Source organism: Prionailurus viverrinus, chromosome E3, assembly GCF_022837055.1.
Source record: "Prionailurus viverrinus isolate Anna chromosome E3, UM_Priviv_1.0, whole genome shotgun sequence".
NCBI classification, from domain to species: Eukaryota; Metazoa; Chordata; class Mammalia; order Carnivora; family Felidae; genus Prionailurus; species Prionailurus viverrinus.
The window spans coordinates 20,145,991-20,173,512 of NC_062576.1; the positions used below are offsets into that span (position 1 = coordinate 20,145,991).

The following is a 27,522-nucleotide window of genomic DNA, read 5'->3' on the forward strand; positions in this document are numbered from 1 at the left end:
ATGTTTTTGCTCTCGGTATGGATTCAAGAAATATGTAACCCTCCTGGTAACTACTGTAGGAGAAGACAGCACATAACTGGTGACCTTCAACTCCAATGTACCAGAGGCTGATGGGGCCACCGTGCATGGGCCTGCCTGTCGTGGCTCCCTCTGACTGCTGCTCTGAGGAACCCCAGTCCTAGGATTTGTTGCTGGATTTTTTTTCTAGGAGAAGCTAGAACCTGCTTCGTATATATACATATATATATACACACACATATATATGTTTATATATGTTTATATGATATATATACACACAAACCTGCATATGTATGAAATCTCTCACTTTCCAACGTTGGCAAGTAAATCAGTTATTTTCAAAAACGTGCAGATGGAAAAGCATGGCCTGCACTGGAGGCTGCACATCAGTAACCCCTGCAGTTGGGGACACGTAGGGTCATTATGGGCACGTTGCCTTGCAGAGCTGTGAGCGGTGGGGCGCACGTGATCATCCTCACGTTGTGGAAACTTCACTGATAGACTACAATTTTCTTTCTCCTGAATCTTTTTTTCTGTTTGTTCCATTGCCTGTGAGAGGTGTGTGTGTGTGTGTGTGTGTGTGTGTGTGTGTGTGTGTGTGTGTGTGTTAATGATACACTTCCTTGGTTAGAAAACCAAACCACTGAAAAAGTATACAGCGAAAAGCCTCCTGGCTCTGCTCCCATCTGCCTCACTCCCACCCCTATGTATCCATTTATAGAATCATCTACACCTTCTTCTGTTCCCTTGACAGCATAGCTTGGAGTCTTTCCTCATTAGCCCCTCCAGCGTTTCGTCGCTCAAGATAATCGGTTAACTCAGGTCCTGAGCCTGTGTTCGTTCACATGACTTTAGTGGTCGCAAACGCCGTGCTCGTATCTGATGGCAGCTCTTAAATTGTGTGTTGGCAGGGGCTGTGCGAAAGGACGTTTAAGCGGCTGTACCAGTACATGCTGAATGCTGGCCTCGCGAAGGTGGTGTCTCTCCCCTTACAAGAGATTCACCCTGAGTGTGGACCTTGTAAGACAAAGAAAGGTAAAGAGTCTCCGCCTCTGTTCCCTTGGCTGCGCAGACGGCTTTCTCTTCTCCCCTCCAAGCTCCAGCCTTTCTGTGTCACTACGTTTGGCCTTGCGGTGGGAGGACTTCACGTATTTGGTCGAGTCTTCATTCCTCAGTGCCTGACTTAGGATCTCCTGTAGCAAAAGTGCTCAGGAAATGTTTGCTGGATGAAAGCAACCCTAAGGGCCCACACCCATCTCCGAGTCGGTGTCCCTCCAACATCTCTGCTCCGTGGCGTCCAAAATCAAGTTCGTGTTTTCCTTCTTACACTAAGCCACTGTTCATTCCAGCATTTGGAAGTCCCTCAGCTGTGTTGCATGATCTCATTCTGTAGCCCTTGCGAGGTAGGTGGTAGGCTCACCTTTTAGGTGTAAGAAAATAAAACTTAAGAGGTGCTAGTAACTTACAAAAGGTTGAGCAATCGTAAGTGACAGATGTGGGATTCGAGCCTTCCAAGAGAATTAAACTAAGGACAAGAGACTATAAAACTTTAAAAACCTTCCTTAGTGCTTTATTTTTCTCTATCCTTGATTTTTACACCATGCTGTTCCTGACCAACCGAAGTCATTTAAAGAGCCGAGGGTCAGAGCTTTCAGTGAAAGATGATAGATGGAGTATACGCATGTATCTGCACTCTCCCCAAACTCCTCCCTAGTGACAACAAGGGATAGAAAAGGAATAAACCAGCAGGTACAAAGAGGCTAGGGCAGGAATGACAGCACAGAGTCAACAGTATTCTGGTGCTCGAGGCAGATGAACACGTGGTAACAGACTGAGCGGCCTGGGGAACCTGAATGCCTGTGTATGGCAAGAGCCAAGGATTGATGCCTCCACACCTGAAAGTAACTAAAAATGTGGAGATCCCAGGTACCCTTGAGCACAAGTTTGGATGGTGCCAGAGACGAGGGGGTTGGTTGGCAGCGTGTGCAAGAAGCCGCCGCTTCCCCAGGTCCCCTCTCTTACTTTGCATGGCCGGGGTAGAAGTCCTTTCCCACACAAGTCTGGGCTTATCTCAGGATAAGATGCATGAGAGCGTCTCTGGGCTCGCAGACCCAGCCGGGGACAGGGTGCCGTGCTGGCAATGGGACACAAAAAGGTGAGGGTCCCCTCACTGCGGTCCCCCCATGTGGCTCCTGAACATTGGCGGCCAGACTTACCGTCCCCCAGGCCGGAGGCTGGAGGCTGCTTTCCTGCAAGAGACCGACCTGTCCGAGAAACGTCCTCCAGATGCTGAAATCTAGGGGTATCCCAGCAACACAGCGGGCCCCTGCCCGCTCACCGTTCCTGGAACCCCACACCATGACAGCCCCTCCCCTGCTCCTCACCCTGCACGACATCCAGAACACAGGCTCCAGGCAGCAACTGAATACTTCCCTGAACATCTGAGAACTCTAACAGGAATGTAAGAGAGACAAGTGGGGGAACTAGGAACAAAGTGAGGAGCAGAGGAAAGCCTGGAAGGACTTGCAGAGAGGAGGCGTCGCATCCGTGAAAACACAGCGAGAAGCTGTAAAGGGGGGATGGACGGAAGATAAAGAGCTGTTGGAAATAGAAGAAATCGGCTTATCGCAATGAAAGAGTTAGCGGGAGGGAAGGTGGTAAGATAAAGTTGAGAAGGATCTCAGAAACTCAAAAGAGGCGGGAAGTAGAGCTCAGTTGAAAACAAGATGCTAAGCCTCGAAGGTCCGACAGCCCGCACGACGGGCTCACAGTGGGGGAGACGGAATGTGGGCAGGGGAGGAGAGGGGAGGAGGTGATGAGAAATGACACAAGGGATTCTCCTAGATCTGCAGCACGGAGGTTCTAGAGCAAGAGACCTATCAGGTGCCTAGCATGAAGAACATAACAGAAACCCACACCAACACCCACCATCCCGGAACTCGAGAAACCCAGAGCCAAAGAGCCTCCACAGAGGAGACGTCAGACTTCCCGGGAGTCACCGAAGCTGGGCGGCCTTGGAGCAGTGCTTTCCTTCTGAAGGGAATGGACTTCCAGTCTGGAGTTCCTTTATTCAGCTTTTGCATCGATGCGCTGTGAAAATCAGGAATCTGAAACCGCTCGTCTCCCATGTTCCCTTTCAGGAAGCTGCAGGAGGATGCCCACCGTCAGACAGCAGACTGAAACAAGAGGCGGGGAAAATGGGGTCCAGGGAGTGAGGAGACCAGGAGAAACATGGGAAGGTGGTGAAGGGAAGTCACCATGACCGGCACGAGGGCAGCCCGTCCACAGGGGAGCAGGAGAAGGGGGCTCCAGGAGGGACGGAAGTCCACGCAAAGGATCAGTTGCCCGGTGGGTGTGAATGTGTTTAGAGAAGGTTGTATGTCGGCAGAGAGTCTGCGTGTGAATTAGTGACAGGTACACAGAAAACCAAGCCAGTGGGAAAAAATGAAGTTATTAATTCCAGGAAAACCAAAAGGTGTAGGAGAAAAAAAGGTTGGGGCCTGTAAGCTTGACTTTGTGGGCAACCTATCAGTCACTGCCCACCCTAACTGGCTCCCTGTATCTGAGAAAAGTCTCAGATGGGGAGAGGAGATGGGAACACACCGATATTATCCAACAGGTGAATAAACCAGGGAAGGAGCCCCCAGGGGCGTAGGGGAAGCTGCTAGAGGGCACCTCCCCTTTGAGTCCCTTCAGTGCCGAGTGCACACGTGACTGGTTGGATGCCTGGCATCCCTCTTCTCGGAAACGGGCGGGCGGCATCAGCCTTTTGAGGAGGAAGAACACCGGGAAGTACTGCTGGGTCCTGTGGCAGGGACAAAAGTCCCAGGCTTAAGGGCATTTGACTCGAAGTGGGATTATCTGAATGCTTAAAATAGTCATTGCCTGTGGGTCTGTTAATCTTTTTTTTTTTTTTTTTTTTAATTTTAGAGTGTAAGTGGGGGAGGGGGCAGAGGAAGAGAATCTTTTTTTTTTTTTTAATGTTTATTGATTTTGAGAGAAGGAGCGTGCACACACACATATACACACGTGGGGGAGGGGCAGAGAGGAAGAGAGAGAATCCCATGCAGGCTCCATGCTGTCAGCACAGAGCCCAACATGGGGCTCGATCTCACAAACCACAAGATCATGACCTGAGCCAAAATCAGGAGCCTGATGCTTAACCGACTAAGCCACTCAGGTGCACCCCCTCTTTTTAATTTGAGAGAGAAACTGCATGCGAGTCGGGGGGAAAGGAGTAGAGGGAGAAAGGATCGTATTAAGCAGGCTCCAGGCTCAGCATGGAGCCTGACTCAGGGCTCAATCCCATGACCCTGGGATCATGACCTGAGCCTAAATCAAGAGTCAGATGCTCAACTGACTAAGCCCCCCAGGCGCCCCAAGAGAGAGAATCTTTTTTTTTTTTTTAATTAATTTATTTTAATTTTGAGAAAGAGAGAACGCGAATAGGGGAGGGGCAGAGAGACAGAGAGAATCTGGAGCAGGCTCATTGCCGTCAGCACTGAGCCCAATGTGGGGCTCGAACTCACAAACCGTGAGATCATGACCTGAGCTGAAATCAAGAGTCAGATGCTCAACCAGCTGAGCCACCTAGGCGCCCCGAGAGAAAGAGAATCTTGAGCAGGCTCCATACTCAGCATGGAGCCCGACTCAGGGCCGAATCCCATGACCCTGGGATTATGATCTGAGCCAAAATCAAGGCTCAGACACTCAATGACTCAGCCATCTAAGCGCCCTTAATCATCTTTATTTCCTGATTTCTTGCAAAGAAGACATTAAAAATAAACAGACTGGATTGATTATATTTTTAAAGTAGAGAAACTAAGAAGGAATGCCCTGAAATAACCTTTCTTGCTGGGCGGGCAGCCACGGAGCAAAGCTTCTCCCAGGCTTGAGGTCCCTGGAAATTCAAGCCGGCCGCTTGCAACTGAGACACCTGAGTGAACTTTGATGTAAGACAGCCCTGGGTCAGAATTCTTTTTTGTCACTTCCTGTTGGGGTGACTCTCAGCAAATTTTGACCTCTCTGTACCTCAGTTTCCTCAGCAGGGTTTTCTGGAGATAAATAATACAACTTTCCAGAGTGTCATGGGGCTGCCAGAAAACCGCGCACACACAGCGGGGGGCCACAGAATGGTAACGGCCACATTTAGCAATGTATTTTGCTTGGTTCACGGCATCTGTTTTTTTTGGGTAGGTTACCGGTCTTCTAAAAATCAGAAATTGCACCTAAGAAGTCAGCCTTTCAACTTGCCTGCACAAATGAAATTAGGCAACGTGAAACTGCATTTCTTTAATAGTAAAGGGTCAGGCCCCCTTCCCCAAGGACACCCCGCTTCCTGCCATGTAGCCCATAGCCAGCTTCACTCTGGTATGTCATCGACCTGACCCTGGATCCCTGGATGGTGTGTCTGTAGTCGGGGTTTTCTTGAGGCCTGGTGCTGGGACTAGAAGCTTCCGAGACTGGGTACTGATGGTACTGATGGCTTTGGCTCCTTCTGCAGGGTTAAGGGGGCAGGCACCTAAGACAATGACGATTGGAAATTTTAGCTTGTCACCCACAAGCACGGTGAGCCCATTCTGACTGTCCAGGGGGCTCATCTCTCCCCGGTGGGCTTGTCACCCACCTTCTGCTGCTCAGGCTTATCGACTGGGTTCCCCTGACTTCCTCTGTCACACTGTGATTTGGTTATTTGCGTGACTTTCCCAAACTAAGTAGCTTCTTGAGAGCAGCCACCACACTCCTCACATCCCTTCTATCTTTGAGACCCGTGCAGGGTCTGCTTGGAACAGAGTAGGGCTAAGCAAATGCTTAGCAAATTTAATTTAATTAGGTACGACTTCAGTTACTTTCCTTGGGCAGGAGACAAGGGATGAAGGCACAGTTTTAGTCTTTTTTGCCTTGTGCGTCATCCCACTTTGCAGAATTAATATAAACCTTCCCTCTAAGGCATTAGGGAGCAGACAAGACTTAATAAGTAAAGATGAGGGATTACTTTGTGTAAATTTACAGGTGTGCTTGGATGTATACGAGTTGTTTCTAAAAGCTGTAAATAGTTTGGATTTCACATATTTCAAATACATTACAGTAAGCTGCAGTGATCTGCTTTGCAAAAAGGCGGGGTGGGGTGGGGGGGAGTCTGGGTAATGAAAACAATCACCCTGAACTGATCTGTTTTGCAAATTTGGATTATAGTCTTCAAGAGTGGACGAGTCAGACTGTATTTATTCAGTTGGGCTGAGAACAAAAGGGAAGAGAAAGAGAAGTTAATGGCGTGATCCTTCATAAAATAATGGCAACTGGAAGCAGTTGACAGAAGGCGTGCCCCCCCCCCCCCCCCCCCCCCGGGGCTAATGATGGAGGCGGTCAGTCAGCGGGTTTTCCAGGTTGGGTGACAAGGCGGGTCCGGCATTGAAGAGGATGGGGGAGGGGCCCTAGCATCTGTATCACCCTGTTCGTGATGTGGACTCTTCCCATAGCTATTAACCCAGGGCCCTTAAAAAATAAGGAACAAGTTCAGCAAGACCGTGGGACACGAGATCAATATACAAAAAATCAGTTGTATTTCCATTCATTGATAACAGGCAACCCAAAAATGAAATTAGGAAAACAGTTCTCCCATCAGCATCAAAAAGAATAAAATACTTGGGAATACACTCAAGCAAAACAAGCATAAAAACATATACTCTGAGAATGACAAAACATTGTTGACCGAAAGTTCAGATCTAAGCAAGAGGGAAAACCTCCCTTGTTCACGGATCTGGAGAGGTAGCCTAGTTCAGATGGCTGCACTCCCCGAATTAGCAGAACCCCAGCTGACCTATGTGTAAACATTGCCAAGCTAATCCAAAGTTCATCTGGAATTGCAAGGTGCCCGGAAAGTTAATCCTGGGAAACAAGAATCAAACACTGTGGGAAGACTCACACTTCCCAATTTCGAAACCACTATAAAGCAGCAATAATCAAGCCAACACGGTACCGGCACAAAGATAGAGACCACGGAGTAGAGCCGACAGTCCGGAGGTACACCTGCACATCGATGGTCGGCTGATGTTCAACAAGGGCTGCAAAACCATTCGATGGAGAAAGAAGCCATTCACAAGAGGCCATTACAGCGTGATTCCATTTTGATGAAAGTTCAGGATAGGGAATCCGGAAGGAGATTAATAAATGCTTAGGGCTACGGGGTGGCCACACAGGGGTGCCAGCGGCTACAAGGTTTGAGGCAGTGAGGACGTTCTAAAACGGCCTGGTGACGGGTTGACAGGTGCACGTACCTGGGAATACACTACATCACCACCGGCTTGTACGCTTCGCACGGTGAATGGAGTGGAATAGGAATTGTAGCTCAATAAAGCTGTTAAAAATTAAAGTAAAACCAGCAAACACTTGTAACAGGGTACGGCAAACTTAAGATCATTCAAATGGCACAAGGCGACATTTAAAAAGTTCTAGTAGGATTCAAGTATGCGAGCTCAGAAGAAAGAGAAATGAGCCATATCAAGAAGGATTAACACACAATAAAATAAAGGTTTAAAAGAGTTTTGGAACCAGGAGAGTAGAATTAAAAAGAACGAAGATCAGAAACACAGAAAGGATAAAAGGTGAGCATAAACATGAAAAGAATAGAAGAAGGTTGTCAGGGCCGAGCTTAAAGCCTAGCAAATTAGTGGTGCTGGGGGAAAACCAGTTAAATCGGTTAAAAATAGCAAGATCTCTTTAAGTTAAGAGTGACAAAGTTGATCCAAGGATGCTAGCTAAAAAATGAAGGGTGATTGCTCTCAGTAATATTTCTGATAAATGAAAGAAACAGACACTTTATGGCAAAAGCGATTAAAGGCAAGAACCTCAAAGAGTAGAAGAAGTAAAACACCCCAGTGGCATAATTCCAGGCCGCATTCCTGCTGTCCAGGAGGGAACTTGTACTGAAGCCTGCCGACCATGAGGGAATGTTCCGTCAACCTCCCTGAGCAGGAAAACGTGCCTGTCCAGGCTGTGCTAGGGGAGGGGGAGGCTGGTGGCAAGTGGAAGGGGAGTGGGGCAGGGGGAGAATTCTGGAGAATCCGACTGGGGCAGATGGCAGTCGATGTGCCAGAGATGTGGGGAGGGCCTGGCCGGGTTCTTTGGGCTTGCAAGAGCCCAGAGGCCAGTGCAAGGACTTGTGAGCTCGTGACTGGCCGCACGGGTGACCAGCTGGCCACAGGTTGGCGGGGGGCCAGTAAAGTGACTGAGATGTGTCTGTGCTGAGCGCCTGGCTCAGAGCCCTCAAGAAAAGTGCACGGTTTACCCCAGCCCTTTCCATCTGTGGGTCTCTAAGAACTTTGGGAGCCTAACCGAGTCCATCACTAACTCAGCCCAAGGGCTTGGGAGGTGGTCCCTACCCTGGGTATTTAATGGTGGCTCTGGAACTCTCTCAACTGAGGACATTTCTACAGTGTCCTGAAGTTCGTGAGCCCTCTGTATGCATGTATGTGATTGTCTGTGCCCTTGTTACCTTGTACAGTTAGCAAGGGAAACCTTAGATCCTGTGGGCTTATCTTAGGGCGTGAAAAAGAAGGCCCCAGGGGAGATTCTGCCGTTTTGTAATCCCATCCTGTTAGTCTTAGAGCCAGGAGAGAGATGGGAAAGCCATCCAGATAACATGTCAGGCTCTATGCCAAGTGTTCGCGCTGTGTTCTGATCCTTTTGGCCACCCCATCCTGCGGGTGCCCTCTTCTTTTTCTTCCCTTCACTGATCAGAAAACCAGAGCGCAGATCCTTTGCCTCAGGTCCTAGAGCTAGGTTCTGTGGGGGGGTTGAGCACAGAAGGTGCGAGTCTGTAACCAGGGCCCTCTGCTGCCTCCCTGACAGATGACAGGGGTGACCGGATGGGCGGTGGAAGCTGGCAGGCAGGGGCGGGGCTGAAGGTGGGACCAGCCGAGGACAGCTGTCCCAGGGGCAGGAGAGTCGGGAGATGTGGACTACCCCTGCGGACCATCTTCTCTCCAGTCCGTCTTCCACATCCACCGTGGAAATAACTTCGAGTCATGCCTACGGAATAAAAGCAAATATGCATAGAAAGTGAAAACTACGATATCCATCGCTTGGCCTGGAAGCCTTTTGCAGTCGGTCTTCCCCTTCAGTCCCTCACTCCCACCACCCCTGCCCGCCTCGGTGCCTCTGCCCGTGCCTTCCTCCCGCCTCGACAACTGCGTATCCTCTAGCGTCCCGCTTTGGGGCCACCCTCGGTACCTCCTCCCCCCACGCCGCCTGGCCCCACTTGCCTCCCCGCTCCCCAGCATCGTGCGTGCGGGCGGTAGAGCCCTGCCTCATAGCTGCTTTCTCTGTAGTCACTGAGCACTTAGCGTGTTTAGGGGTGAAGCTGAACACCTTACCTGCATTTACTCCTGTAGTCCTTCTCAGCAGGTTAGTCTAGACATGCCGTTAGAAGTGTGCCCATTTTATAGATGAGGAGCCGGAGGCTCAGAGAGGTTAGCAGATTGCCCAGGGAGAATCAGTCAGAACTGAAATCCGGGCTTGTGTTGAACCCTCAGCAGACGGCCCACCTGCGCTGTCCAGCCTCTGTCTCAGACGCCACCCTCTGCAGGGCAGGAACCCTGCCGTCTTCGTCCTCATGTGTTCTGGGCCCAACGCACAGCAGGTGCCTGAAATTGAATTCGAGCCCCCAGGCAATCTCCTGGTATTTTCGGCCCGGGTGATGGGCTATGACCCTTGGTCCTCAGAAGCTGTGTTTTCCTAAGGTTGCTGTAGCGATGATAGTAATAAAAGCGGGAGCAAGTGCCGCCTACTTGTGTGCCCGGCGCGGTCCTGGCAAGGAAGATCCTGTTCCTGTCCCCATTTACTAGTGAACGGCCCGAGGCACAGACTGGTCTTCTCCCTTCACCATGGTTATCCAGCTGGTGAGTGGCAGAGGCAGGTTCTCACCAGAGGGAGACTCCAGAGCCCGTGTTTCTAACCCATCCCATCACCCTGGCGTGTGGGCAGCAGCACCCCCCTCCGCCACTGAGTGCAGTCCTGGACACTTTGTGTCCCCTGGGCGTGCTTCTCATTTCAGTGTCTGGACTACCTGAATGACTCCCGAGCACTGACCAGCCTAGGCCCGTCCAGGGGTGCATGCGTGTGCGTGTGTGTGTGGGAGGTGAGACAGGAGCAAAGCACCGAATTTGCATACCTCCCCCTGGCTTACTGTCCCTTCACTGGTGACTCTTCCAGAGCACGTCTGTCCTGGTGCTCGTTCGTTCCCGTCTTGCTCTTGCTTTCTCCCGGGTTAACCACTTGGCGAGCAGCACTCTGCCCCGTGGCCAGGTGAGATCTTCCCTGGGGGTGTGAGAAACACAGGCTGTTGGTTCCACTTCGTAGCAGCTTGGGGTTTTCCTTTACAGTGAGCGGTGTTTTCTGATAGAAATTGGAAGTTCTAGCCCAGCCGGGTTGCCTAGTGTGGAAAAAAGGCCACTTTCTAGGTCCAAGACGTCCAATTGGGTCCCTCAACCCCTCTGAGCCTCAGTTTCCTTTTTCATGGAATGGTAGTGGTTACTTGCAGAATCCACACGACGATTCAGATAGCATCTGAAACCACCTCCCGCAGTGCCTGGCGCATCCCGGTTGCTCAGTAAGGATTCCTCCCTCCCGCCTTCTTTTCTGGGTCTTCAGAATGTCTAAGTGAAGCCATTCTTTCTTCATGCCAAGGCAAGCCCATCTGGGTCTTTGACACAAAAGAACGGTGTGATTGGTTTGTGTTGAACTGCTGACATTGGTGCACACTGTGTCTTTAAGATGCCCGAAACTCCTCATGCTTGACTGCGTGTGCAGTGATCTGGCTGCCTCTCTCTCTCTCTCTCCTGCCTTCCGTTCCCGGGAAGTAAGCCCCGCACCCAGGGATCGGCGGTTGCCATTAACAGACCCGTGACTTCTCCGCTAGAGTGTTTAGTCACTGAGGCGGCCGCTCAGATGGCGTGATGGGCGCTACTCACGCTGTGTGCGTGTGCTGACCGGGGTCTCACTCTGGCCCCTTCTGCTGTGGCTTCTGCTGACTTACGGTCTGGAACAGGCTCCTGAGAATTTGCCTTAAAAACAGGCAAATGTGAGCTGAAGGGACTTCAATACTAAAAATTGACATTTTGAGGCTGTTTAAATTCCAGAACTATGGGAAAGGTGTATGAGGCTGCTGCAGTCATGAGCCACAGACCACACCGTGTGGCATCCTTCACCTGCCTTACCTCTTGCAATTCTCCCCACGGCCTCCTGAGGCTAGACGTTCTCCTTAGCCTTAGTTTACAGGCAAGTCCGTTGAAGCTGAGGGAAGTCACCCAGTTTGCTCAGGTTTGCACACCGGCTCTGGAAGAAGAGTCCAGATTCTTTTCTTTTTTTTCCTTTTTAATGTTTATTGATTTTTGAGAGAGAGAGACAGAGTGCAAGTGGGGAAGGGGCAGGGAGAGAGGGAGACACAGAATCGGAAGCAGGCTCCAGGCCCTGAGCTGTCGGCACAGAGCCCGCCACGGGGCTTGAACTTGTGAACTGCAAGATCGGGACCTGAGCCAAAGTTGGACGCTCAAACAACTGAGCCACCCAGGCGCGCCAAGAGTCCAGATCCTGAACCACCATGCACGCTACCTGTCTAACACGAAATTTTCCAAAGTAAGGGTACATTTGACACAGCATGGGGAAATGGATGTGTTTCTGCGATCAGTGTTTTGAGAAAGACCAGAGACAGACAGCTTGGGGTTTGCTTGTCTGATGTCTCCAGAAGAAAGTCAGTGCAGTTGGGCTTCATGGCAGGGAAATGAGCTGTGCTTTGTGGGTTAGGTGGAGCTGCAGACCCCGCGGCCCGAAACCTCACCGGCAGCCATGTGAACGTGTCACGCCTGGCCTTCCAGAAGCACGCTGGGCCCCGTCTGAGATGCCCGAGCCGCCCCACCACTCAGGGTGTGCCGGAGACTCTCCCTGTATCATGGGGCTCACGGGGACTGTCGGCCTCAGCTTGTCGTGAATTCGTAACAGCCGTGACACAGGCCAGCACGGGCTGGCTGGCCGTAGGGTTGACTGCTGTGTTCCAGCCTCTGCACAGACGTCCTCCCCAGTCATCCTTACACCAACATATGACGTACAGAACGCCAGCCTCTCATTTTGCTGAGCTTCACACAAAGAGCTACACTAAGTCCTTCGTCCCAAGTTCCGGACACGGGAGGTTGTAGGGCTGAGACGGGCCCACGGCTGCCCGACCCGGGAGCCCAGGTTCGCCCCGATGCTCCTCTGAAGGTCCGGCCGCCCTGGCTGGCAGCGGAGACGTCAGCGGGGCCGTTTGGACCAGGCCATGATGGGACGGACATCAAGTGGCGTAGAAGCAGAGGTGAGCACAGGTGGCGACTTGATGCCGTGAGGAGCGGAGGCTGGGAAGGCTGAGCGGGGTTTTCCCTCTTCACCCTTCACCCTTGGAGAGCTGTCCTTCGTGTTGTTGTTTTTTAAAAAAAAAAAAAACCTTAAAAATGTTGAGCGTGGAGCCCAATGCAGGGCTTGAACTCGCCACCCCGAGATCAAGACCGGGGCTGAGATCAAGGAGTTGGGTGCTTCAGCGACTGAGCCACCTGGCCGCCCTCCTTCTTCACCCTTTGGGTTCCCCGAGTGCGTAGTAGTGTTTCTCCTCCTCCACTTGCGCCGATGTCGAGCGCTGCTCTGTGCGTCTTTTCTTGGCCGATTAACCTCATGAGGAAGTTAGAACCGGATGGAAGGAATAACGCCAGGCTGTTGCTGAGACGTGCTGGCCTGCCCGAGTGCCACATTGGACCGTCGCTCCCGCAGAAGCCAACGTCGCTGGCCCCGGGTCACCCGCCGTTCTTGGTCACGTAGGTGTCTTTGAATTAGGGGCCGTATGTTGCCCAAGGTTTGGGCCCCGGGCTCGGAAGGCAGACTGATAAATCCCGGTTCCTCCCTTGCTAAGGGGTGGGAGTTTGGGCAAATGCCTTAGCTCCAGCTGTTCTCAAGTGTGAAACAGAATGGTAGCAGCCACCTCCCACGGCCGTGATGAGGGCCAGCTCGTGTGACACGTGGAGAGCTTGTGTTGGCGTCTGAGGGACGGGAGCAGCTTTATCGGGAGCAGTAGGTCACTCTGGGCACCGTCTGAGGGGCGAGGTGGGGGTTGAGGGGGTTGGGAGGGGGCTTGGGGAGAGGTCGGGGGGAGGACCCAGTGGGGAGTGACTCCGTGGTTGGTGGGCTGGCCACAGGTGCCTCCGTCTGCGGCCGCGAGAAGGAAACCGGCACGGAGCACCCAGTTCTGGTCACCTGAGCCTTGAAATAATTTTCAGCCATACACATGGGCGCAAGGGGTCCCCCTCGTCGCCATGGTTCCCCTCCTGGTTGTTTTAGGCTCCCGTCCTGGGAGGGAGAAGTGGAGGGGGAGGGCAGGGCAGGCACCCCGAGCCATGGGCAAAGCTGTAGGCAACAGAAGAACCTTGGAGGGCCTGGCAGGTGCGGAGGAAGCCGAGGCTTAAGGAAGCCAGTGCTGTGATGTCATGTTTCTTCTGTTGAAAAGTCATGAACAGGGGATTTTCTGTCACTGTGAGGAGTACAGGCCCGTTAGCACGAGGCTAATGCCTGAGGACTTACCAGGCTGCCCTCACTTCTGTGTCCATTTGCCCCAGGCCTGCCCACCCCCCTGAAGGGTTCTGGTAGGTCCGCCATGGCCAGACCCTCCTCTGAGGGTAAATCTGTTGAGTTCAAGGCCCTGAGACGCACTACTGTTTGTGAATGACACCTGTAGGCCACGTGCTGTGTCCCCCCATGATAATCCCCTGCCCCAGCTGGGGTGGTCCTGCAAGGGTGACCTTGCTCCGAGGTCAGTCTGCAGTGCTCGGTGTGGGCATGCCACACCCCACAGGAAGGCCCTCAGGGGCCGCAGCTCCTGCACAAGAGGCGCTGGGTGGCAGAGGCCAGTTTTATTGTCGCCCCTCCTTGCCCCGGTACCCAGGACTGTGCTCCTCGGTGGCCCAGTGGAGAAACCATCTGTATCCCTGATGTGATAATTACTGCAGATTTGGTGACTGAAGGCAGCATTTTCTTTATTATTTTAGTTTTTACTTCTATTATTATTATTTTATAATTCTGGAGGTCTGAAATGGGTGTCCTTGGGCCACAGTTGTGATGTTGGCAGGGCTTTGTTCCTTCCAGAGGCGCTAGGCGAGAATCCATTTCCCGTGGCCATTTCCAGTTTCTAGAGGCCCCGTGCATTCCTTGGCCTCACGCTCCCTTCCTCCGTCTTCAAAGCCAGCAGCCTAGCATCCCCCAGTCTCTCCCTCTGATCCTTCTGCCTCTCTCTTTAAGGACTCTGACACGGGACCCGCCCAGATTCTCCAGTATAAGCAGCTAACTGCGACCCCTGCAGCAAAAAGCCTTAACTCAGTCACACCTGCAAGTCCCTTTTGCCACAGAAGGGAACATATTCACAGGTTCCGGGTGTCAGGGCGTGGACATCCTCAAGGGGCCCTTATTCTGCCTCCACACTCCTGTGTCATAGGACGTCTTAGTGCTGGATCGTTTCTTCTGCTTTGGAGGCCTGTGACCCCTGAGTAACTTTGCACCTGTCGTTTACAAGCTCTGGGGAGCTTGGGCAAGTCGTGTAATCCTCTGAACCTCAGTTTCTCCGTCTGTAAAATGCCTCCCAGGATTGTCAGGATCGAATGAGTGAGTTTGCACTAGCAAAGTGTTAAGATGTTTCTGCTTTTCCCTGTACCTGTCTCTCGGTCCAGCCGTAGGCAACGCTTGTTACATCGTGCTTCTGGGGGTGGCGTCTAGGCGCACTGCGGTGGTGTGAGGGCAGGCTCTGGTGCACAGAGTGGGGGCTTGTCCGTGTGCTGCCACTTAGCCCCTCATCACCGTTTCTGTCACTCGGAAAAGCTAGCTCATAACGAGTGCTGTGTGGACCTCTTCGTCCCGGCAGCTTTCGCCTCTTTTTGAGTTATTTTCTTGGAATAAATTCCCACTCTTGGAGTCTTCGGTGAAAGGCCTCCAGCAGTGTTCTCAGAGGCTGCTAGGACCCGTTTACGTGGCTGCCACACCTTACTGGCTGTGGGTGTCCGCTTTAGAAGGAAAAAAAAACAGCTTTCATTCTTGAAGCAATACGGCTTGTGTGCCAGGCACCGTGCAGTTGCTGGACAGGCAGGCCCGCTTCCTCTTGTCACAGAGCAAACGCGACCAGGAGAGGGCTGCTACTGTTTCTTTAACAGCCTGACACAGTGCCTCATTATCCCCCTCATTTGCATGTCTTTGTTTCCTAATTATACTGAAAACAGAACGCGGTTTTATGGAGGAAACTTTCAGGTCTCGTGCCCCAGGATGTGTAGTTTTAAATGTTCCCAACTCGATGCTGCATACAGCCTTTCTTGGGTCTCTGTCCCAGCGAGGGCCCCCCCACCCCCGCCCCCGTCCCCAGCAGTGTTGTGCTCATTGCTGGAAAACATGCCACGTTATGTTCCCAGGGACGGACGTCATGGTGCGCTGCCTCAGGCTGCTGAAGGAATTTAAACGGAAGGTCGAGGACGACCACGACCAGGACGATGATGAGGACGAGGAGGTCATCTCCAAGGGAGTACCCCCGGTGGACATCGTGTACGAGCGGGACATGCTCACGCAGACCTACGAGCTCAGTAAGTCCCGTTCCCATGCCTGCTTGCGTGCGGCTCGAGCCCCAGGAGTCGAGGGGTGTGCTGCCCACGTGTTGAGAGAGGGCTGTGCTGTGGAGCGTGTGAAGCGGCAGGGAGTCCTGGGGCTCCCTTGAAGGGTTAGGCTTTGGGTCCGACTGGAGCGTGAATCGTTGCTGTGTAGAACATTAGCAAGGTCTCTGAGCCTCAGTTCCCACATCTGTAAAATGGGGGTGACGGTCACCCTAGCACGTGAATGAGGACCAGAACTAAAACGCCGGCGTCGGGCCTGCTATGTGGGAAGCGCTCAGGAAATGAGCAAAGATTTGAGGGCTACCTGCCATCTTCTCAAATTGGTCTGAGTTGCTGCAGTCTGGTGGCACCTCCCTCCCACTCCTCACCCTCTCCCTGGACCCCCGAAAATCCACGGAAGACAGCGGTAACCCAGAGCCGTAGACAGTGTGGCCACGCGTCCCGTGGGGAGGATAGAGGAGGAGGTGCGGTGGCCACGGGACCAGCGGCTCATACGAAGCCACGTTGGCGAATCGGCACGGCCTTTTCGAGGGGCCTTTTGGTCGTTTTTATCAACTCTTTAATATCACTCTGAATGGGTTCCTCAGAACATGGTTTGGGAAAAGCTGCCCTTAACCCTTCTGTGGCTCCTTTGAGCATGTTAGTAGTTCAACATGGGAACGCATCTCAGCCCCCTCTTTCCTGATGTTTATTTTCATGCACACACAACACAGCAAGAGCACCGTTATCCAGACGGCTTGTACCTGGCAGCGTGAGCTATGCGATGCAGCAGGAGATAGAGGGGCGCTGTTTCTGAACAGAGTTTTCCTACAAAGCCTGCCCTGTGGTTTGTGCACTTCACTGGGGGAGGGGGGTTCCCTGCCACCACACGCCCCCCCCCCCCCGCCCGCCTCCCAGGCTCCATCCTGGGATTCCCAGTCCAGAGCCGTTGAATAGATTTATTTTTTATTTTTGTATTTCCTATGTATGTATGTATGTATGAATGAGAGCATGAGCAAGGGAGAGGGGCAGAAGGAGGAGAGAGAGAAAGAGAGAGAGAGAGAGAGAGAGAGAGAGACCCAAGCAGGCTCCACACTCAGCCCAGAGCCCGATGCAGGGCTCAATCCCACGACCAGAGCCAAAAGCAAAAGTGAGACTCTCAACCGCCTGAGCCACACAGGCGCCCCCACTGAGTACACTTAAAAGGGCTTCTTAGAGGCAGCGACGGTCACAGCACCGAGCAGTGACAGCATGTAGCAGGGCAGGAGCTGACAAACTAGAGGGGGCAGATAGTGCAGCCCGGTTGTCTGCTGTCGCGTGCTGCAGGGCCCAACAGCATCACCCCCTCCCTGGCCTGCTGGCGGGCGGCTGTCACAGACGGCACAGTAATCGGTATTCCTCGTGCCTCTGAGTCGGAGTCTGCGTCTGCCGACAAAGCCAGGGAGATGAAACGAGTTCTTAATTAAAAACCATTTTTTGAAAAAGGATCTTTTTCATTTGTCTGGAAAAGCTCCCCGCTGCCGGGCACAAGCGGGAACTGCCGGAGCTGAGGACGTCAGCGGCGGGCCACTGGCCACGTGCTGTCCTAACGCGGGGGAGCCCGGTGGCACTGAAACGTTAGCTGTTGGAAGTGGCTGGCGCTCAGAGGTGCCGGGGAGGCGAGGTCGAGAGGAGACACAGGGTTTATTCTGCCCGTGGGCTCTGCTGCGCTGACCGCTCTGTGCTGAACTGGGGCGGTGGGAGCGGACTGGCCTCGGGCGCGAGGCTGCGGTTCACGTGTCCTGTCCTTCCCTGCAGTTGAGCGCAGAGGCACGAAAGGAATTTCCCAAGCTGAAATCCGAGCGGCTATGAACGTGGGAAAGCTGGAGGCGAGAATGCTGTGTCGTCTTCTTCAGAGATTTAAGGTTGTCAAGGTAACATCGTGAGCCATCCGCACGCTTCATTGTCTTCGGGCGTGCGCACGGTGTGACAGTGAAGGGCCGACTCAAGCGGGCCGAGGACGAGGACGCATGGCCTGCGTCTCTGCCACCAGGGGCTGCCCGGGGGCGTGGCGTGTCTCCCAACCCCCTGACTTGGTTTCTGTTGGCTTTCACTTGTGAAAAACCGGATGAACCTTCAGCACTGATAAGTCAGTAGAAGACGTGACCCCGTGGGGCGCACAGCCGCGCGGGGACTCCCAGGAAGCTGGCTAGCCCCCCACTGCCCTTTCAGACAGGGCGGGTGCTGTCCAGGGGCCCCAGCCCCCACTCAGGCCTCCCTCTCCCTTGTTACTCTCCTGGCTCCTGGGGACATACGTGTCTGCCGGTCCCCTTTTGGAATTCACACCTGCCCTCCAGGCCTTATCCTTCACACTCTTCTTGCCAACAATGTGACCATTTTGTCGGAAGGCAGTCGAGCTCATGATTGCAGAGCATTTAGTATGGCCCTTGGCATGTGGTTGGCATGTAGAAGATGTTGCTTTTCCGGCCGTTAAAGGGCCCAGGAGAGCCCCTTTCCCCCGTCCTGAAGATACGGGTGAGTGTGGGTTGGTGATGACCTCATCCTCCGTCCCAGAGGCAGGGACTGCATGGGGCTGGCGACCTCCAGTCTGTGACAGCGGTTCTGAGCCCTCAAATTCTGCGTAGCCAACGCTCACTGCTCGCTAACCATTTCCTGTGGGCCCAGTCTGGTGCCAGGCACCAGGGAGATGGGGAGGGCCAAGGGAGGGCCCCGCCCTCAAGGAGTTCACGGTCCCGTAGAGCAGACACACATTCAGGGCTGCGGTTTGGAAACCCATCTCCGACAGGCCTGTGGAAACGGCACCTGAGGGACGGCCAGACAGGTGGACGGCGACGGAGCATCAGCTGGGCGGACACGGGGCCTGGGTGGTGACAGGGGAGGTGCAGGAAGGATCAGGAGATAGATACCGCAGCCCCCCGCTCTCCCGTGTGCCCGAGTATGGCAGCGCCCCCCCAGATGCGATTCAACCCGTCTCCTCCTCACCAGGGTTTCATGGAGGACGAGGGCCGGCAGCGGACCACCAAGTACATCTCGTGCGTATTTGCAGAAGAGAGCGATCTCAGCCGGCAGTACAAGAGAGAGAAGGCCCGAAGCAAGCTGCTGACCACAGTGAGCTTGGCCTCGGTGCAGGAGGAGTCCCTCCTGCCCGAGGTGGAGGACAGCTTCCTCTCCGACTCAGACAGCGAAGAGGAGCGCGGCAGCAGCAGCAAGAGGAAAGGCAGAGTGTCCCAGGGCGACGGGAGAGCCTGCTTCGGCGCCGGTCTCGGGACCCAGCCTCATCACTCCACCCCAGCGAAGGGTACGGGGTGTTCTCGGGCCGCGGGGAGGGGCCTCGGTCTGAGCTGCTGCCAATCCTCCCTTGCTCCGGGGGTCTTCAGACAACAGCCCGTTCACTTAGCACCTGAGGGCACCCTTGGTGCTGTCCTGACTGGGGACACGGTCACATGACCCTGTGTCTAGAGGAGATGGTCACGTGGTCTGTCCCCTGGCTGCTGGCAAGGCAGTTCCCCTTGGCAGATACTCGGTTTGTCTTGCGGTGTCTTTACCATTCAAGGGATGGAATCCAGTAAACTTCCTCTGTCCCCTTCTCTCCAGCGATCTGAGGGCCCTCGAGTTTTTAGTTTAGTTACAGACTTTTTTAAACATGCGGAGGGTGGAGACGAAGACAAGCTTGCGAGTCTGGTATCCAGCTAAGCGCGGGGTGGTGGCTGGGGGTGGGGAGGGGCGGCGCCGCTGCTCGCTGGGTCCTCCCCCCATCCTCAAACCAACCAGAAGGAATCGTTGGCCTGCGTGGGCCTTGTCTGGGCGAGCGTAAGTGCCCCTTTCTCCGTCCCTCCGTATGGCCACCGTTCGTTCATGCCTCTCCCGCCCCCTCCACTGCAGGTGGCTGGAAAGTAAACCTCCACCCACTGAAGAAGCAGCTGCCCTCCTCCCTAGCGGTGGCCGAGGAGAAGGCCTGCCAGAGCTCTGCGGGCGGGGACAGCCTCCTGGACACCAGCGCCTCCTCGTACCCCGGCGCGCCCTTTGGCTCCCACTGCATGGAGAGTAACAGTGGCGACATGACCGTGATCGAAGAGGTCAGGCTTGAAAACCCGAAGGTGAGGGCTCACAGTGGGGATGGCTTTTGTCCAGCAGGGGCCTGTGGTGGGTGGACCTTGGCCTTCGTGGTCCCGTGTTTGAGAATCACAGCAGGGACACCTGCGTGACTCAGTCCATTAAGCATCCAGCTCTTGGTTTCAGCTCAGGTCATGATGTCATGGTTCGTGGGATCGAGCCCCACATCAGCCTCTGTGCCGGCAGTGCAGAGCCTGCTTGGGATTCTCTGTCTCTCTCTGTCTCTCTCTGCCCCTTCCTCACGCTCTCTCGCTCGCTCTCTCTCTGTTTCTCTCTCAAAAATAAATAAATAGACATTAAAAAAAAGAGTCACGGCAACAACAAAATCAGTAACAGGAGAAGCGCTGCACGCCGAGTGCTCGCTTTGTGCCAGGCGGTGGGCTAGTCCTGCCCAGGAAGTAACACGGTGCTCGTTTATACACCGCCTTTTTGCCCAACCAGAAAGCACCCGCACCGCTGTTGACACGGTGTTTGAATCTCCAACGACTTGCTTTCTTCACGTAAAACTTATTTTGGAGGGAACGTTCGTTTAGATTAGTGGTTCCCACTCTCGGCGATTTGGGCCCCCGGGGGACGTCTGGCCGTGGCTGGCGGAGACGTATCCTAGAACCTGCAGGAGAGCCCACGAGAGAGAATTGTCCAGCCCCAAATGTCAGCAGTGCCAGTGTTGAGAAGCCCTGCCTTCCGTGAAAGGCCAACGTCCTTTGCCATAAAAGGAAGCTAATTCTAAAATAGATAAAAAGAAAGCCAAAACTGCTTGGCGCGTGCTGGCCAAACACTGTTGTGTGCCAGCGTCAGAGATGCGATAGAACCCAATGCTTTTCATTCGCGTAATTAGAGGGATTAGAAAGGCAGTTGACACGGGCCCGCCGTTCTCATGATGCGATTCGGGGCACCTTGTGCCGTCCTTTGTCACTCGAACGTGCCTCAGATGCTGCCAGCGGCACCGCCTGGGCTCTGGGCTTCAGAAGCGCCCCGGCGGAGGACGGGGCCCCCAGCACAGTGCACAGCTGTGACCGGGCGGCCGTAGGGGCTGTTGCTGCTCTCTCTGAGGCCTCCGGACACCCCTGAGAGAGAAGCGTTGTCTCTGGGCTGGGACGAGACAGTGCAGGCCCCCCGGGATCAAGTGACTTGCACCTGCTCAGCGAATGACACAGTGAGGACTGGAAACCATGTGCGCGGGGCTCCCCCCGTGCTGCTCCCTTCCTGGTGTGGACACCTGTGCTTTGGGACCACCCCCGCGGCAGAAGCGACGGGGCGTAGGGTGCGAACGTTTTCCGTGGGTTGTTCTAGAACCTTTCAGCCCTTTCCGAGGCTCTGGGCGCCATAACTTCTCAAGTCCTGGTTGGGTCTGTGTCGAACTGAAGAAGCTGGGCCTGCCAGCAGGTGGATCCCAGCAGGTTCTGGAGGGTCTGTCTGCATTGCTCACACCCTCGCCCCTGCTGCGCCTTCTGATCCGGCTCACGTCTCCGGTAGCGTGCTCCTGCCGGGTCCCAGAATTCCTTCGCTTGCTGCCCAGCTCAGCTCTTTCTCTTCCTCCCAGAAATCTGTTCCCAGAGTAACGGCAGAACGCTGTCCTTTCTACATCCGTGCTGAGAAGAGGGCACGAGCGACGTATCTGGAGGGCCATTGGCAAAGCATGTTCTTCACCATGCTCTCCAGCGGCCCCACAGCACGTGGCCAGTTTACTCATAGGTCCCCTCCCCCCACCCCCAAAATGTTTGCTCTGCAGTGCAGGGGAGCACAAAGGTCTTTCTCCCGGGACCCTTCTTGAATCTTGAGCCCTTTTGAGCCGGTCCCCCTTCAGGAAAGAACCGTTCCTCTCCCAAAGCCCCAGCACTCAGCCGGGAAGTGATCTGGAGCCGGCGGTCCTGACAGCGGGACATTCTCGTTCCCCTGAAGCGTCTCTGCAAGTGAGGAGCGCATCCGGCAAAACAGGCCCCGGGCCACCGCGGGGGTTCGTTTGCACTGAGTGATCTGCAAGGCGTATGTTAGAGTCAGGATTTCCTTTCCCTTCAGGGACACCGGGGCTTCACAGATTTGATCCTAGGGCAGATGGCACAAGTTCATGGAAGCTTTGGCGGGAATGGGAGACAGAACACGGATCTGTCTTCTCCCTTCATCTGTCGTTGGGCACACATCCTGACTTACCTAGGGACAGCCTGGTCCCGGAAGCCTGCCTCTGCTTCCGTCCCACATTCCCAGAGAAACAAGCCCTCTTGACTTTCCTTCTTGAAACATGGGCATAGAAATTCCCTCGTGGGGCAAAGCGCACCCACAGGAATGGCGTCTGGCCCCCTAACCTTGCCAAACCTGTTGTATGTTTGTCCTCTCGGTCCTCGCTCTAGGAGAGTGGCAGTTCCCAAAAGACGGGGAAGCACGGCCCGGGCCAAGACAAACCCCACGAAACCTACCGGCTGCTCAAACGCAGGAACCTGATCATAGAAGCCGTCACCAACCTACGCTTAATCGAGAGCTTGTTCACGTAAGGAGCTATCTGTCTGTCTGTCTGTCTGTCTGTCTGTCTTGCACTGACAGTAAATCTCAGGCCAGCTCGTTGTCACAAGACACAGAAATGACCGAGAGGCATTGGTGTCTTCTGCTCTATAGACTCTCGTGGCATCCCTGTCTGGTAGAAAGGATTCAGCATCTGTTCTAGTGGTTCGGAAAGTGTAGGCATTGCAGAACATGGAGACGCTAGATGGGGAGAGAGTGACTGAGCTAGAAGTGGAAGTTGGGGAGAGTTCCTCTCTCCTTGGAGGAGGGACTGAGATGACAGCATCAGCTTACGAACTTTTCTTAGGTCAGCATGGGGCCTTTTGTTCAAATGCAATCTTACATGGAAGCAAAAACAAAGAGACGCGGGTGGAACCTGTGTGTTTGCGGTGGCTCTGTTCACGGAGAGGCTCTGCACTCTGGTGGGGTCCTTTAACCCACCATCACCGCTGCCTCCTGGGCGGCATCTTCAGGCTTCTGAGGCACTCGGCGTCAAAGCCACTCGTTCTCTAGGGAATGGGGAGACCGTGTGCAGACACTGTGGCCTCGTCTGTGCAGTGAGGGGTTTGGCTGGGCGTCCGAATGTCCTTCCGGCCCTGCCATTCGATGATCGGTAGGTGAGCTAGAAACATCCCTGTAGTGACTCGGTAAGACGTCTGAGGAGAGGAATCAGAAAGAGCTGCGGACCTGAGAGTGTCGGCGACAGTACATTAGACAGTCCTTCAGGCCTTAAATTAACCCAAAGACGGATGAAGACATCTCCGTCGTGGCGCTTAGTGTCCTTGCCGTCATCGTCAGGTTCTGGTGAAAGGCTCAGAATGTGACGCTGCTCTGCTTGGCGGCTCGTCTTTAGCTAACTCATTTATCGCCAAAAGCGTTGACTGTAACGTGTCCAGAAGTCAGCCCTTCAATGGCGAAACCCCCCTCTGACTCTCCCCGAGTTTCTGCTGCTTACCACTAGGCAGGCTCTCAGCTGCCTGGGTTGAAAGGGGGTTGAAACAGATCTTCCTTGCTGAGATTGGGAATATTAACTTCTTATTTTGTGACACCCCAGGATTCAGAAAATGATCATGGATCAGGAGAAGCAAGAAGGCGTGTCTACCAAGTGCTGTAAGAAGTCCATCGTCCGCTTGGTGCGGAACCTGTCCGAGGAAGGTCTCTTGAGACTGTACCGGACTACGGTTATTCAGGATGGAATCAAGAAGAAGGTACGCCTGGCTCTCCTGACGCCCACCGCGCCAGCCCCGTGCCGTTGGAAGTTTCCTTGACCGGCTTCTCTTGTGCCCGTCAGATTTCACTTGTTCCTTTGCTGCCAGTAACTCAGAATTTCCCCCTGTGCCTCCCCATCTGGGTCACAGGGGCCGTGCCGATTTTCTGTGGAGGTTGGCCGCTGAAAAGGGGAATAACTTGCTTGGATCTCAGAGCAGCACGCTCAGGCCTTAGAGCAGGTGTCCGGCCCGCAGCCCAGCCTTGAACGACAGGAAGGCAAGTAGGACTCCCTGGAGCTCGGCAGGGCAGTGCTGGCCGACATCGAGCCACATTTAGCAGGTGGACATTTAGCAGGTGGAAGGTTTAGACGAGGCAGCAAGAACAGTTGCCACCGAGATCCGAGGAGACGTCCCCGAGGAAGCGAGTGCCGGGGCGGTTTGGCAGGGGAGCCATAGATCTTCTGTCTCAGTTTATCTGTTTCTGTAAGATTTAAAGTTTGGGGCCATTCCCATAGCAACCGTAGCTCAGCAGCCCTGCTCATACTCTAAGACCTCCATTTTTCAGGGGCAGAGTAATTTGAGATCGCCCTGCTGGGCACGGGACCATAGGAAAGCTGCTGCGGGGACAGTTACTTGCACTTGCCTGACCTTGTCTTCTGGCTACGTTTTAAACCTCTGCCTTAAGAAAGCTGTGCCTTAATGTTTTGTTTCCTTAATAAGCTGGCAAGGTCATTTCTGGCTTTTTTTACTTTATCTTACTTTTTTGAGACGTTCGAGGTTTGGAAAACACAGAGCGATATACAAAGTGACTTAAAGCGTTTCTGCCATTCCAGGGTGGCAGCTTTCATCAGTTTTTATACCTGCCATCGGGGCCCCTTGGCCTTGCCTCCTCCTGCCCCCCGCCGGCCTGCCACTCCTTTCCTGGAGCGGGCAGGAGGTCCGTGTGCTGATCTCTGTCATCGGAGCACAAAAGCCCCCACCACTCAGCAGCATAACCTGCGATTTCTGTGCATCGTCACAGAGCAGTTGCTTCAGATGCGGGCGTCCTGCTTGGGACAGTGATCGAGGACAAGAACACCCCCCACCCCCCCCACCCCCAGTCTGAGAGTGGAGAGGGGCGGCTCCCACAGGTGCCCACTGTGTCTCCGGCTCCCATTCGGCCTAGTGTGGCATCCACCAGGCGGTGTGGAGGCAGGGGTGAGGGGTGAGGGCGGGAAAGCACCACCTCGAAAGCGAAGGCGCCGGCACGGGGGCCTCTGCCGCAGGGCACTGCCGGTGCTACCGTGCTGGTGGCCGTTTCCCGCTGGGACGAGCTGCCTCCAGAATAAGCTTAAGTAGCTCAGCAGCTCCTTCTCTGGTTCACCGAGCGCACGCCAGCGGCAGGCTGCCTTCCGATCCCCCGAAGGCACGTTGATCCCCCAACGCACTCACACCCCTCTGCCCCGTGTGGCAGCGTCCGCTTCAGCCTTTGCTCCTGCGTCCTGTACTGCCCGCTGGGCCTTCGGGGAGGTGGCTGGGCCATCCGGCTGTGGACAGTGGGGAAATAGGAATGCCTTGTATTTGCACCAGGCTTTTAAGGACACCGAGGTATTACCTAACCACCTCTTTTGCGCCCCACAAAATCCCAGAAAAGTTGGCAGGGCGTGGGGGAGGGGCCCCCATTTCACAAACGAGCCCGCCCAGTCCCTGTGATCAGCCGGGGCATTCTTGGCCTTCTCGGTGTGAAGCCTGATGGCCAGAGTCCCACGTTTAGAAGACCTTACCTGGCTCTCTGGGGCCCCTGGCCCCAGGGCCTGCCATCCTGCCCAGCCAACACACTCACACCCCTCTGCTCCCCCAGGCCGTTCCCATTTGCCCTCCTAGACAGCACTCACGAAATGGTAACCGCCCTAGCCGTTCAGCTCCAGTACCTTGGCAGAGGTAAAATAGCAAAAGCAGCTCTACACCCTCTGCCAGTCGGTTTCCAAGTGCGCCTGGCAGGAGTCCCACGGTGGCACTCTCGGCGAGGGGAGATTAACGAAAGCTGCTTACCTTTTCCAGATGGGAGGCCTCAGGATTCACGAACAACTGTGGGAAATTCTCAGATAGCTGGAGGGGGGCGTCAGGAGCGGGCCACCAGGTAGCTGCGGAGGCCCCCGGGCCGGGACAGCCCCGCCAGGGGACTGCAGGGCGGGTGGCTCCGGCTCCAAGCCAGAAAGTCCTCACCTGAGCAGAGCGGCATGTCACCGATGACAGAGCTTTCTCGCTCGGTCGCTGGAGGAGGGATTTTGATGCCAGAAATTGTCATGGCAGACCGTTCAGCAACACCTTTTGCTCCGGGCTTACACGTGTCTCTTGGAAGTGTTAGTGAAAGCAGGCACAGCCAGTGTTCCGGCAAGGAACCGAGCCGTAGAGCTCCGTGTCCCCCGGCTCCCCCCCTGCCCTGTGGGACGCTCCACCCTCTCTGCAGGTGGACCTGGTCGTGCACCCATCCATGGACCAGAATGACCCGCTCGTGAGGAGTGCCATCGAGCAGGTGCGCTTCCGGATCTCCAACTCCAGCATGGCAAACAGGCAAGTCGCAGCGCCCCTCGGGAATTCACAGGGAAGCCGCCTGGGTCTCTATGGCCATCCTGGAGCAGCTTTCACGAGCACCCTTTATTCACACTCGTGTGAGATCAACACACTCACGGGCTTAGGAGCAATTTCTTGAGTTTTCAGAAAAAACAAAGTCCTCATTTCGTTCGTTCGACTCTGCCTCGCGGCATCGACAGAGCACTCCGAACCATAGGCCCTGTGTGTGCGAGGCTCGCTCAGTCCCCTAATGGCTCCAAATGAGTCCAGTGGCCTTTCTGAGGCCTTCTCTAATCTTGTGAAGTGTCTCGCGGACTGAGAAAACTCGGGGGTGGGAGAAAATTCTTAGCCGGCTTTAACCTGGAGATGGCCGATGGGCAGGCAAAGGGCTCCGCATGGATTGCGGACCTCGGCTCACGTACTTTGAACTGGCTGCTGATTGATTTCCCATCAAATCCGTTACCTCTGGCATTTCTGAAAGCGTCAGAGGACCCGGCACGTCGGGCCGCCTTTCTCAGAAGGCTGTCCTGGAGGTGGGGGCACACTCTGCAGGTCTCCACAGCCCTTGTCGTCCCCAAACATCTCGTGACCTGACACATTTTATTCATGCACAGCATCTGCTTGGCTCCTGCGGGCAGCCAAGGTTGAAACTCCAGGGCCAAGTGGCTTCATCTGATCTGCCAGGACAGACCCTGTCCTTTCTCCCAGCTCTTGGTCCTCCCAGCAGGGTATTGATCTTCTATTTGAACTGCAGGGTTAAAGTGGTCCAGCCTCCAGCGCCTCAAGCAGAAGCTGAAGAAGAAAGTCCAGAAAAAGAGGGTCCGAGCGGATCAGGAGACTCTCAGCTGAATACTTCCTCCAAATCAGAAACTGGACGGGTGAAAAAAACGGATGAGAAAATGGGCATCACCCAGCTGAAAAATTATCACCCTGTTGTAGGTAAAAAGCAGCTTCTCGTCGACGTCTGATGGTGTGTCATTGGTTGGTGGTTGGCTGCATGATGGCGTTCGAGTCACTTGGTGTTCTGCAGTCTAGCACTCGGCTAGAGTCCGAGGAATCAGGTTTGCATGGCTAGCTGGGTCATGTGGGGCTGGCCACATGCCTTCTGCTGCCGTCAATACCCCCATCTGCAAAATGGGCATGGTCTCTGCCCAATGGGCCTCACATCTGAGTATGAGACTCAGATGAAACTGTGCTAGATCCTAGCGAGAGGAGTTAGGCACAAAGATTCATTCTGCTCCGCATCCTTGGGCTGGAATATGAACCACATAAACCACAGAAAACCTCCCGACCCCATAGACCTTCTGGTAGATCTAGTCACTGATGAGTCTGGACACCGTGTCATTTTCCAGAGTCCGTTCTCTGACAGGGTTGCCTCCTCCCTCGGCCCCCGTCGAGCCGCCCTAGTGTGAAAGTGTGCGGGCCCGGTGCAGGCGGCCAGGTACGCGTCACTCTTCTCCTGGCTCATGGGGCACGGGCCGTGGCCCGGTGTG

At 54.4% G+C, this 27,522-nt stretch overlaps 1 protein-coding gene across 1 annotated transcript in view; it reads left to right on the plus strand.

Annotated features, from left to right (window-relative positions):
* Positions 1 to 27,522, plus strand: part of GTF3C1 (general transcription factor IIIC subunit 1) — a 75,459-nt gene that overhangs the window by 16,422 nt on the left and 31,515 nt on the right. Inside the window, exons 6-14 of the mRNA XM_047839279.1 lie at positions 930 to 1,053; positions 15,486 to 15,653; positions 17,457 to 17,572; positions 18,645 to 18,957; positions 19,542 to 19,756; positions 22,121 to 22,257; positions 23,323 to 23,476; positions 25,926 to 26,029; positions 26,784 to 26,968. Of these exons, the coding sequence (XP_047695235.1) occupies positions 930 to 1,053; positions 15,486 to 15,653; positions 17,457 to 17,572; positions 18,645 to 18,957; positions 19,542 to 19,756; positions 22,121 to 22,257; positions 23,323 to 23,476; positions 25,926 to 26,029; positions 26,784 to 26,968 (1,516 nt within the window). The remainder of the gene's footprint in view (positions 1 to 929; positions 1,054 to 15,485; positions 15,654 to 17,456; positions 17,573 to 18,644; positions 18,958 to 19,541; positions 19,757 to 22,120; positions 22,258 to 23,322; positions 23,477 to 25,925; positions 26,030 to 26,783; positions 26,969 to 27,522) is intronic.